Raw genomic sequence first — 13701 nt, 5'->3', positions numbered from 1 at the left:
CAAAAATGTTTTTGCAGGTACAACGCAGTGATTGCAAAATGGCATAGCTATGGAAAAGGTGAAACTATATCAGAGGCCCCTCCCTATGCCCTCACTGCATGTTGAATGTGCACTGTCACTTTTATGTCATCTTTGCCTACCGACACTAGGAATGGTACCGATCTAAACGAGACCAAGGCATAGAGTGTCCGAGATTCTCGGTCTCGTTCGTAACTTTGGAATGATATTTGAAAAAAAGAAGTATCTGAACCAAATTTCCTCTACAACTTCTTCAGGCGTTATAATCGGGACATCTGCCTTACTGTTCATAGCTAGATCCGGTGTGCAAAATCCTGGGAGAAGGGGACAGGGTGGATGTCCTCCCAACAACAATCTTGGTCTCAAATTCTCCCACCAAAAATTTCTGGTGGGGGAGAGTTTTAGTAATAACAACAAAAGATAAGCAGTTAGTTTTTACTTCAAATGTACTTTACTAAGAATAACATTGAAAAAACATATAAAGCTGTGTAGTTGCAAGTGTTGAATGATTCCTCTCTCTCTCGATCACTAACAAATCTACACCAATAGCAATATATATGCACACCTAAAGTAAAAGAGGAATAAGTATAAAATATAATTGATTTATATTTATACCGGCAAAAACTATTTCATTTCAACTATTACATAATAAATCTGTTTCAACTATTTTGTAATTTTCGACATCTTTGACCAGCTAGTAAAGAAATTAGTTTCATATATAATATCAGATATTTTAAAAGTAGCAAAGTAACAAATTAATTCCTTCATATTATTTAATTATTATGTATTTTTAAATACTTAGTAGTTTACTCATATTTAATAATATTCTAAATATGTATATTAATTTATTTATGTATTTGTGGGTGCGTTTGAGCGTGTCTTCCTCCCCATACGAGTCTTCCATGATTTTGTACCCTGGCTAGATCACATATTTGGCTGAGAGTAATTATAATGTCAGTTAATTATGAGCAATTAGGAGCCTATGCAGTGGCGTGCCCAGAATTTTCGAAAGGGAGGAATTATGTATACTCTTTTTCTTAGTCAGTCCTCATTTTGCCACCCTTTTCTCTCTTTGATGTTCCTTTTTTAAAAAAATACTGGGCCTCACCAACACCCCCCTCCCCTTGTGCACGCCATTGAGCCTGTAGTTGCATGGATCCAGAATGAAATTAGTTTTTTCTATGGATCGTAGCCTCGAAACGAGGCGCCAAACAGACTAACTTTATCCAGAAACTTGTTTCACTTTTTAGCCTCTGTACGTTGTGCGAGTCTTTTCTGACGTCATGCTGTCGTCATACATTTCGAGACGAAACAGAGACGAGACACGCATTTATAATTCGAGACAAGCCCGAGATTCTGCATAGTATCGTCTCGATACCATCAGTGATTTAACCTACAGTGATTTGAGAAAATCGAAGTGGAGTATGGTCTCTAGTCTGGATCAACGAGCTAAAAAAAGAGTTAAAGGTAAATTTCTGTAGTGTTGCCATCCTATAATTTTCCATCCATCAAACATTTTTCTTAAGATATCAAATTTGTACATGGGTATGAAAATAATACTATTAGTTCTTACACTGGCAAATGATAGGGGAATATTTCCAGCAGGATTACACATTTAAATATTAACATACCGTGACGTCATGATATTAATATTTAAGTAAAGATTTGACATCTCATGCACTTGCATACGCAGAATATTTTTTCGGAGGGAGTTTTAGTAGTAAATGGGTATATTACACGCATCTTTAACATGTAATAATAATAATAATAATAATGAAATAGGTCAATTAATGATAACCATTATTACTGTTATTATTTTATGAACAGGTAAAAAGATTACATAACAGCACGTATTCATTATCTACCATATGTCTTGTTAAGATCACTAAGATTTGTAGAAAACAGCTGTATTTTTTAAAATGAATTGTTTATTCGATATGAAAAAGTTGTTAGGTTCAGCCGATGAAAAATAAATTGTTAACACCAAAGCTGCATAATCACAATTTAATCGTTAACTTCCTGCAACTTCATATTAACTAACTAACTCTCTAGCCTTCTTAAACCCGAAGGTTCATGGCTGCAGCAACACAGGCCTTCCATCTGTCCCTATCTTGAGCAAGATCTATATACTCTTTTCCATCCCTACCGATTTCCTTTAGGTCCATCTCGACGTTGTCCCTCCATCTTCGTCTTGGCCTTCCTACAGGTCTCTTACCATCTGGTTTCCCAACAAGAATTCTGTAAACTCCTCTTTCCTCTCCCATTCGTGCCACATGGCCTGCCCACCTAAGTCTTCTTGATTTAATTATTCTAATAATATCTGGACATGAATACAAATTATGTAGTTCTAAATTATGTAACCTTCTCCACTCACCTGTCTCCTCATCCCTTTTAGGTCCAAAGATTTTCCTAAGGATCTTATTTTCAAATACTCTCAATTTATGTTCCTCTTTTAATGTAAGGGACCAAGTTGCACACCCATATAATACTACAGGCAAAATTACTGTTTTGTATATTTTAACTTTTAGTTTCTTAGATATTAAACGAGAAGACAAAAGTTTATGAAGAGAGAAGTAACATGCATTTCCTGAATTAAGCCTACTTTTTATTTCCTCTTTAATATAATTTTCATTTGTTAATATTACTCCTAAGTATTTGAATTTGGAAACTGGTTCAAACGAGTTGTTATCAATAATTAGATTTTGATTATTACCTAACACTTGGTTTCGGCCTGTAAGCATATATTTAGTTTTCTCTTTGTTAACTTCCAAACCTATCTCTTTAGCAGTTTTGAAAAATATTTTAGCATTATTCTTAATCGTATTTATATCATCCCCCAGTAAGTCTACATCATCTGCATATGCTAACAACTGAGTCACACCCTTTAATTTTAGTCCTTCTTTAGTTTCTTTTACCTTCCTTACAGCATATTCTAAGGCAAAATTAAAGAGCAATGGAGATAATGCATCTCCTTGTTTTAACCCATCGTGAATTATAAATTTGTCAGACATATTATTACCCACACGAATTTTACTTTCTGTTTCACTGGTGCATATTTTTATCATACTAACAAGCTTCTTAGGTATTCCAAACTCTACTAATATATTACGGTATATAATTTATCTCTTTTGACCGAATCATATGCTTTTTTGAAATCAATGAATAGCTGATGGACATTTTGATTATATTCCCACTTTTTTTCAAGTGTCTGTCTGATGTGAAAAATTTGATCTGTAGTTGATCTGTTACGTTTAAATCCACATTGATAATCACCTATAATTTCATTAGCATATGGGGTTAGTCTTGTTAAAAGAATGTTTGATAATATTTTGTATGTTGTTGAGAGTAGAGAAATTCCACGGTAATTATTGCAGTTCATTTTATCACCTTTTTTAAACACAGGAACAATTATGGATTCTTTCCACTGTTGAGGGATTTCTTCTTTATTCCATATTAAACAAATTAATTTATGAATTTGACATATTAATGAATTTCCACCATATTTAATTAACTCAGCTGGTATTAAATCAATGCCAGGTGCTTTGTTATTCTTAAGCCTTTTAATAGCATCTTTAACTTCAGTCAAGTTAGGTTCTGGAACTAAAGGTTCTGCTGTGTGTACTTCATTTACTTCTGATTTATCTCCTACATGGACATTTAGAAGGTCATTAAAGTAGTTCTTCCATCTATTTAGAATATCGCTTGGGTCAGCTAGAAAATCACCGTCTTTATCTTTTATCAAGTTTACTTTAGGTTGCCACCCCTTTCTAAATTCATTTACACCTTTATATAAATCTCTGATATTTTTATTTTTGCTGTTTGTTTCAATTTCGTTAATTTTGCTTTTCAAGTAATCTCTTTTTTTACTTCTAAACGTGCTGTTAACTTCTCGCTTTATTGTATTATAATTGCTTAGATTTGTATCATCCGAGTTATTTAACCATCTAAGTCTAGCCTGATTTCTTATTTCTATTAGATTATGACATTCATTATCAAACCATGGCTTACTTTTTCTTGGTTTATGGTATCCTATACTTTCTTTAGCTGCTGATTCTATTGCATTACGTATGTGCTCCCAATTCTTATTTACGTCTGTTTCATATATATTTTCATCATCATTTAAATCCTGCAAAACATCAAATCTATTTGACAGTTTAATTTGGTAATCTTTCTTAATTCTTTCATCAGCAAACTTTCCTGTATCAAATTTTAGAACTTTTAGATTTTGTTGCTTATGATTTATCACTGAGAGTCTTTCTCTTAATTTAGCAATTACTAAATAATGGTCACTGGCACAGTCAGCACCTCTATGTGTACGAACGTCAATTATACTAGTATGCCTTCTCTTATCAATGAGAATATGATCTATCTGATTATGAGTTTTACCATCTGGAGAAGACCAGGTATATTTATGGATATCTTTATGTTTAAAAGTGGTACTTTTCACAATTAAATTCTTTGAGGTTGCAAAAGTAATCAATCTTATACCATTATCATTACTTAATTCATGAAGACTTTCTTTACCAATCGTGGGTTTAAATGTATCTTCTTTGCCAATCTGTGCATTACAGTCACCTAACAGAATTTTCATATCATACTGAGAAAATTTATCAAAGACCTGTTCTAACTCTGTATAAAAATCATCTTTAGTATTATCATCTTTATCTTCCGTTGGTGCATGTATGTTTATTAAAATAATTTTACACCACCTACCCTGTAAAATTGCATATGATATCCTATCATTAATAAATTCTACTGTTTTAAGAGCCGAGATAATTCTATTATTTATGAAAAAGCCTGTTCCAAAATTATGATTTTCAGTACCACCATAGAAAAAAGTATAATTTTTAGTTTTACAATTTCCTTCTCCTGGCCACCTAACTTCCTGGACAGCTACTACATCTAATTTATACCTAACTATCTCATTAACTGTACACTGAAATGCCCCAGGCCGGTAAAGGCTCAGAACATTCCAGGTGCCTAATTTAATATCCTTATTCCTAACGTAGATCTTATCCTTAGTCCAGGGACCTCCCAAAGTAGTCCCCACCCGGAGATCCGAACGGGGGACTATTTTACCTCCGGAATATTTTACCTTGGGAACATCCATGGCCTTATATTTCTGTTTCTTGACATGTCTTTTTACAGTGCAGAGTTGTCAGCTCTACGCCTAACCCCCGATATGAATGGAGGAACTACTACACAAGACAAACACAAACATATTAGACAACAGTAAACAAGTATTTTGGCATATTTAATTAACTTGGTAAGTTTTTTAGAAGGGCATGAACACCCTGGACCCTCCTTGACAACAACGGCAATGACTAAACATTTTTGCTTACGATGAAGTGCAACCTGAAAGAATAAAAATGTAACTTTCAACGCCATCTCTAGAAAAAGTTCACAAGCTGAAGAGAAGTACTGAGTCAACTGCCATCTATCGTACATATTTAATACTACGTGCATTTCGGTTGAGTACTTTCCTGCTGCGTACAGAGGTGATGAATCACAACAAATTGTGTCAAGAATTTCCTGGGACATTTCCAGTCTTCTACGGTACGGATAATATCAAATATCCGGCTTATAAATGCAACAGATAAACAAAAGCAACATTTTAAAAAGTGAGTTGATATATAGTTGGTATTTGAGTGTAATGGAGAATGGGTTTAGATCTCAAATGCTTGCTGGAAGAATGAATGAGCATGTTATTTTTTCGTCTCTCTCTCCTTCCCTCCTCTCTATCTATCTATCGACACCCACACAGTGTTTTTTTTTTTATTTTGGCGGTATGCAACGGTACGCCATACCGGCACTTTCTTGTAGGTAATAGTAAAACTAATAACGCTTTATTTTAACGAAAGAAATATGTGCGTCACTCGATGAAATATCATTTATGAACATACCACAATATTGGAATATTTATCACTAATTTAGGGCTAGCATTTTGATGCAAATGCATCTTTTATTTTGTAAGGCAGAAACATTGCATAAGTACATAGAAATGTGTTTTACACGTAAGTGAATTAATTGGGATGCCTTTGTTAGGGCAATTTCTTTGCATTTTCTGACCCTTTTTGGAGTAAAGGACATTTTTTAAACTTTTTGAACCATTTACGTCATTTTTCGGCCTTTTAAAAAGCCATCTTATGCATTGTTCTACATTTTGGTGAAAGAAGGGGCATTTTACATGCAAATGTAACTCTTTGAAGGAAAGATGTTCCCGACTCTCGTCTCATTGCCTTCATCGCAGTTCTGAATGACTGTGTTTGAAGAAACAAAGAAATTCTGTGCAGTATTGTTGACACAAGCTGCTGCGTAACAACTCAGCTCAAACAATGTGATTTCCCCTCTATCAGTAAATATATTGTCGCCAGACGGATTATTGTTAAAAACAAGGGGTACAAAGTTTTGTGCTCTGTATCGGACGTTTTGTCAGGGAAGCAATTTGTACTCTATGGAATTGAAAGTGACTTAACAGCAAGTGCCATTGTTCATTTCAAGTACGCTCCCCTTTGTGTCGGTGGAAGTAGAGAGAAATATTTCCGTGTACAAGGCTCTCTTGTCCGAAAACCGACAATCATTCACTTTTGAAAATTTTCATATGATTTTCGTTGTGTACTGCAACTAGGTACTTAAAGTGTAAAAGATGACAAGAAGTGAACTTTCTTACTTGTACTACGCACGCACACTGGTGTACGCATGAATTTTTTTTCGGAGGGAGCAGGAATTGTATAGGTGGATGTTATATTACATATCTGGATTCTGGGGAGGGGCGGATACAGTATAAAATAGTTCGTAATTAGTAATTATCATTTTTAACCTTCGTTTTAAACGTTGACCAAATACAAAAATTGTAATGGAGATAAATTTAAGGGAGATTGCATTTCCTGCCTTACTCAAAATTTCGGGAGGGCCTGTAGCCCCATCAACTCCCCCCTACAGACACACACATACATACATACACATTAGATGGAAGCACAATGCACAGTGGTTCGGATGGCAATTTAAACTATAGGGTGTGTCGCCCCTGTCAACACATGCTTTTTCAAGCAAAAAACTATTCAATCTGTATTGTATTAATCTATGTTGGAATCTTTTCTTTCAAAATGTGTTATTGTTAATGTTACAATAGGTAATGAATTGTTTAACTTAAATCAGGAAAAATGATGAAACTATGGAAATATTAAACAACTATGTAGTAACCATGATAAATTGTAAACAAAATTATGATATAAAAGAGCTAGACTTTTGTAAGTCTACGGGACATTCTCCTGGTTGCCGAAAGGCTGATGGTTCAGGGGACGTTGGGTAATATCTTGCTTCAATCTTCGGATTGGCTGGTGTACTTGTACTCCATTTGGCAGATATTCCACAAACCCAACTCTGAATAAGGCGTTCTCCTGCATCATCAAAAAGACCAGGGTTATAAACTTCGGTACAACTAATAGGTTTAGGCCTACAAGTTATACCGGGTGAATTGTCTGTTTGAAAAAGTGTTTGTATAACATCAGAAGTTTAAATAAATCTTCGAGTAAAAAGGTCTTAATGATCTTTCATTTCAAACCTACATAGGTGATAATTAAAAATAAATCATACACCAGAGATCTCGAAAGGGCTTGGTCCTACTAACCCTTAGAAGCCTTTGAGAAGTCCGATAAAAGGGTTGTAACTGACTAACCTAAAGCCCTAAAGGCAGAAGGTGCGTGTCAGTGATTTTTGGCGACCGTGACCAGGACCATCGAAGCAACCACCTGTGGATCTTCGTGGCCCAGCAGAAGAAGAAGAAGCCTGTTCCAGAAACGGAAGCAGAAGCCTATTCCAGAAACAAAAGAAGCAAAGTTGATAGGTTCTCAGAGACCTTTGACCAGGCAGCAAAAGGAGAGGCTCGTTTGCTGTACGAATGAAGAAAAGAAGGAGGAAACCTTATTACCATGCTCCGGCTGCAACAGATACGTTCATTAAAGTTGCGCACATAAAAACCCAGGATCTGACGTAGCAGCGGAGGTAGACGTTAAATGTAGACAGTGCGTGGAAAAACAAGTTACGCCAACCCCAACAGATGATAGTTGGAGGGGAATGATGATCTCCTTTATGACTGATTTTAAGAAAGAAAAAGAAGCTGAAAAAGAGCAAAGATTAAAGGACAAGGAAGAAAATGACCAAAAGTTTGCACGTTTGATCGAAAAGTTGGGTGAACGAGATGTGGAACAGAAAGCAGAGAGAGAAAGAGAACGAGAAATGAGTGACCAAAAGTTTGCACGTTTGATCGAAAGGTTGGGTGAACGAGATGTGGAACAGAATGCAGAGAGAGATAGAGAACGAGAAATGAGTGACCAATAGTTCGCACGTTTGATTGAAACCTTGGGTGAAAGAGATGCTGAACAGAAAGCAGAAAGAGAGAGGGAACGAGAAATGAGTAAGAAAATGTTTGAAGATTTTAAAATAAATCTAGGAAAAGAAATATCCCAAGCGATAGCTGAAATCAGAAAAGAGAGAGACGAAAAATATGAAGAACTAGTGGAAAGAAGGAGAGAAGATCGGCAGATAGATGATGACCGTTTTAAACAGCTACAAGAAAGCTTGAATCAAGAAATGACTGAGCTGAAGGAAAGTCAAAAGGAAATGTCCGTAAATTTGGAGGGTGAAATAAGAGTGACAAAAGAGGCCCAAACACAACAAATTGAAATTATAAAGACGTTAACCTCAAGGTTGGAGACCTTACAGCTAGCAAGGAGAATAGGAATGAAGAGATGGAAACTCTGCCAAAGAAGATATGTGTAAGAACCTCTTGCTCCTCTCATTCTTCCAGTTCCGAATCTCCCGAACATTCTGAACCATGCCGAAGAAAGAAACGAAGAAGGAGTGGCAGAATAAGACGAACTAGAGACTGCTCTACGGAAAAAATGGTAGAAAATAATTCCTACTTAAACTATTCATCCAATCGAATTCCCCGAATGTCTGACGCCAATTCCCTCACCAAGTTTAATGGAGAAATAAATTCAGTATCTGCTGAGAGGTACCTGGAAGAGATAAATACTTATATGGATTTAATGAAAATGCCCATGATGTATCGACTAAAAGTCCTCCCTTCGCTAATGGTGGGTAAAGCCAAGGCTTGGTTTATGGCAAACGAAAAGAGATGGAAAACTTTTGAACATTTCCGCTCTGCATTTATGAAGCAATACGCATCATCACCTGAAGCAAAACAGAGGGAAATAAATACCCTGAGGAATAAATATTATAGCAAATATGCAGGGTTATCATTGGAGGAATATTGCTGGGAGGTATATGCAGCATACTGCAATCTGACGGAAACCATCAACCAATCAGAAGTGCTGAACTTAATCATTAGCCAATTACCTTCACGAGTGCGACAACTGGTACTAACTCGAGATCCCGCCAACATAGACCAACTCACGAATTTCCTGGGAAAGTTCGAAGCGTCTGAACAAATGGAAGGATGGAAAGCCGATCACCAACGAACTGATGAACGAAGAAATCCTCAACCTCGAATAAGGAATTTAGAGCTATCCCGGAGGAATGGAGGAGAAGAAGATAAGAGGCCCACACCGATCAAGCAAAGGTTTAATGGAAATGTAAGGTTCCAAAGGAAGGTTGCCGATAGAAGGACATTCATCAAAGAAACTGGAACCAGTCTCGCAAGAAAGAATGTGGAATACAGACTGACGAAAGTCCAGAAGACTGTGCTTTGAACCCTAGAGCACCTATATAGGAAATTCCTTCTGCCATTAAAGCACCTTCTTGGGAAAATCCCTCTACCAGTCGAGCAAATTTAAACCATAGGTCGTTGTAGATGAAGCTCTCCCTTCTACAACGCGACACAATCTTGATGTTTGTGAGAGCGAAGAAGACAAACTAATTACTAATGAAAATTTAGATGTTTTATATCTAGATCTAAATTCTTGTCCAAATTCTGAAGAAGAGAAATTGTTTAATGTTTTCGAAGTAACTGGGAATTGCAGCAAGAAGCCAGAAATTCAAATAGAAGTTTTGGGATTAAAAATAAGATGTACTTTGGATACAGGAAGTGAATGCACAGTCATGAATTATAATGTTTGGGTAAAGCTCCGAGAGAGATTACCAGGCTTGAAACTGCAAAGATGTCCAGGAATAAGGTTAAAGGATTTTGTTGGACATGAGAGGTCCCGTATTGTAGGATGCCGAACCATTCTTTTTGAAATTGCAGGACACACTTTTGAAGATCAAGTCTACGTAGTGAAGAATTTAGAGGCAGATTTGTTATTTGGATATCCCTTCTTCAAGAGATATAGAGTCAATTTGGATGCAGGTGCCAATAAATTATATTTAACGGTGAAGGGACAAGTCGTTGAAGAAAGTTTGATTCCAGATGACCAAGAAGATAGTTTTGAAGCAATTAATGGTAAGACTTCGTGTGTTAAACTATCGATGGCTGAAAGGGAATCACATTCAGACAATAGGTCCGCCGCCGAGGAAGATATAAGAAAGAAGGCTTTCGCTCCAGGGTTGCCGAATCAAGAAGATGAGGAGGAACTACACTGCCTTTATTTTCTGACAAAGAGGGACTTGTAAATACTTCAATCTGCAAGATAAGTGCAGAACAACCTGTATTTCCTTTACAAAATCCATCTCCCATTCCAAAAGAGGAGAATCTAGAAGAAGACCTAAATGGATGGAAGACCTGACTAATGGACGTCAAGAAGTTTTACGAAGGAGTGTGTTGAACAAGATGTAAAACCATTTCCTGTTTTCTCCAGAAGCTAAGTGCAGATGAAGAATGAAGTCCAAGAAGACGATCCCAAATGAAACATCGCCTCACATCATGAAGAAGAAGAAGTGAAAGAGAAACGAAAATATACAAAAAAGGAGAAAAAGTTATCAAACAAAATGAAATAACGTTCACTTATATTTAATTTTATTTTCTTCTGGGGGAACGCTATGTGTCGCCCCTGTCAACACATGCTTTATCAAGCAAAAAAACTATTCAATCTGTATTGTATTAATCTATGTTGGAATCTTTTCTTTCAAAATGTGTTATTGTTAATGTTACAATAGGTAATGAATTGTTTAACTTAAATCAGGAAAAATGATGAAACTATGGAAATATTAAACAACTATGTAGTAACCATGATAAATTGTAAACAAAATTATGATATAAAAGAGCTAGACTTTTGTAAGTCTACGGGACATTCTCCTGGTTGCCGAAAGGCTGAAGGTTCAGGGGACGTTGGGTAATATCTTGCTTCAATCTTCGGATTGGCTGGTGTACTTGTACTCCATTTGGCAGATATTCCACAAACCCAACTCTGAATAAGGCGTTCTCCTGCATCATCAAAAAGACCAGGGTTATAAACTTCGGTACAACTAATAGGTTTAGGCCTACAAGTTGTACCGGGTGAATTGTCTGTTTGAAAAAGTGTTTGTATAACATCAGAAGTTTAAATAAATCTTCGAGTAAAAAGGTCTTAATGATCTTTCATTTCAAACCTACATAGGTGATAATTAAAAATAAATCATACACCACAGATCTCGCAAGGGCTTGGTCCTACTAACCCTTAGAAGCCTTTGAGAAGTCCGATAAAAGGGATATAACCAGACTAACCTAAAGCCCTAAAGGCAGAAGGTGCGTGTCAAGGGCCACTTGCCCCCACCCCTGAGATTTCTGGTTTCTGGAAAGAGTTAATGTAACTTGAATGGTGAAATTGTAGTGATATTTAATAACAAAAAAGTATTGTCTTCTGTGACTTACAGGCAGTAAGTTACAGCAACTATTATTATTATTGTTATTATTATTATTATTATTATTAGGGATACATTTAATTTTGCAGCCTATTTTACACTGGTTATCTAACTATAAAAAACAGCTTTTTGTCCTACATGAAGTACACAGTTCTGCACTTTGTACATAAATTTAGGCTACAGAATATGGAAATTACAAATGTATGTAATTAAAATAAATCATAAGAAGTAACAGTAGTAGGAATAGTAAGGCGCCGACTTTGGAGGTGCAAGGCACTTTCTGCTACCCAAAATTCACGCAGAGGGACAGATTATACGAGGGTGAGTCAAATGATAACCTTAGAAGTGCTGTAAAAATATATGTATTCAGTGGAAGTGAAACAAATGGTTATCATTTTTCTACATACATAATCCCCTCCACGTTGAATGCAAGTTTCCCATCATTTACAAAGTGCTTGTATGCCCCGGGAAAAGAAGTATTTTGGTTGGTTGCGTAACCATCTCTTTGACGTCGTCATCAGAACGGAACTTCTGTCCTCCTTGGGCCTCTTTAAGTGGTCCAAACAAGTGGTAATCACTTGGGGCCAAATCTGGGGAGTAAGGAGGATGGGGGCAGGCACTCAACATGCAAGTCGTTAATTGTCGCAACAGTCATTCGGGCAGTATATGGCTTAGCATTGTCATGCTGCAAAATGACACCTGACGACAGCAGTCTGCGTCGCTTTGACCTTATTGCAGGTTTCAGATGATTCTTCATGAGATCACAATATGAAGCACTAGTTACTGTGTCCCCTAGGCGTGTAGTGCTCCAAAATATCGCCGTTTTGGTCACAGAAAAGGGTCAACATGACCTTACCGGCAGATGTTTGTGAACGAAACCTTTTGGGTTCATGGGAAGATGAATGGCGCCATTCCATGCTTGGTTTATTTGTTTCGTGGAATGTAATAATGAACCCATGTTTCATCTCCAGTTACAAGTCTCTTAAAAAAGTCATTACCCTCGTGTTTGGAGCGCGGCAAAAGTTACTCACACTCATCAACACATCGCATTTTCAACTCGTCTGTCAGATGACGTGGTACCCACCTGGCCGACACTTTACGAAACATTAGCACGTCATGAATGATATTACGTGCTGAACCATGACTAATACCTATAATGGCAGCTATTTCATCCACAGTCACTAGGCGATTATCCCGTAGAACGGCCTCAACAGCCTCTATATTCTCCTGCGTCACAACTCGATGTGCTTGGCCTGGGCGAGGAGCATCTGCAACAGATGTCACACCACTTCTGAATTTCCTACTCCACTCATATACCTGTTGCTGTGACACACAAGCTTCACCATACTGCATCTTCATTCTACGACGAATATCCATAGGTTTAATACCCTCACTCGTCAAAAATTTGATCACGGAACGCTGTTCTTCCTTGGTGCATGTTGTTAGTAGGGCGGCCATCTTGAAACTGCTCCTAGAACGACGACTGGTCACCAACACTCTTCTACCACCTATTGGAGAGAAAGTAAAGTGCGAGCAACAGCACCACCAAATCTCATCACAATGGCATAAATATTAAACATTTTATGACACTTTTAAGGTTTTCATTTGACTCCTCCTCGTATATATATTTACACATATAAAATATTGTTTAAGCCAACCTTGATCCCCCCAAATGTATCTGAAGCTGGCGCCTCTGATTTAGAACACATAAGATAACAGATCTGACCTCTGAATGTATAGGTCTACCACTTTCAAGTGTATAATTTTTAAAGGGTTTGATCTTGTAATGACCCAACTAATTACATAAGCAAGGTTTCTCGTCTTGTTCTCTTCACCCGGTGAAAGTTTATTGGTGATGGGCGGTGGCATTTTGTGTACGCTCTCCTGCAGAGGCATTGGTGCGGGGCACATTCAACATTCTCAAATATGCTGAAAGCACAAAAC

At 36.9% G+C, this 13701-nt stretch overlaps 1 protein-coding gene across 1 annotated transcript; it reads right to left on the bottom strand.

Annotated features, from left to right (window-relative positions):
• Positions 1–12780: 12780 nt before the first annotated feature.
• Positions 12781–13215, bottom strand: LOC146003022 (protein GVQW3-like). Its single transcript, XM_083141183.1, has one exon. It carries the CDS (start codon positions 13213–13215, stop codon positions 12781–12783), a length of 435 nt encoding a protein of 144 aa, XP_082997309.1.
• Between the last annotated feature and the right edge of the window lie 486 nt (positions 13216–13701).

Source organism: Lepisma saccharinum, chromosome 19 (assembly GCF_977018435.1).
Source record: "Lepisma saccharinum chromosome 19, izLepSacc3.1, whole genome shotgun sequence".
Taxonomy (NCBI): Eukaryota; Metazoa; Arthropoda; class Insecta; order Zygentoma; family Lepismatidae; genus Lepisma; species Lepisma saccharinum.
The sequence above is the reverse complement of the archived record's forward strand: the minus strand, read 5'-3'. Positions and strand labels throughout refer to the sequence as shown.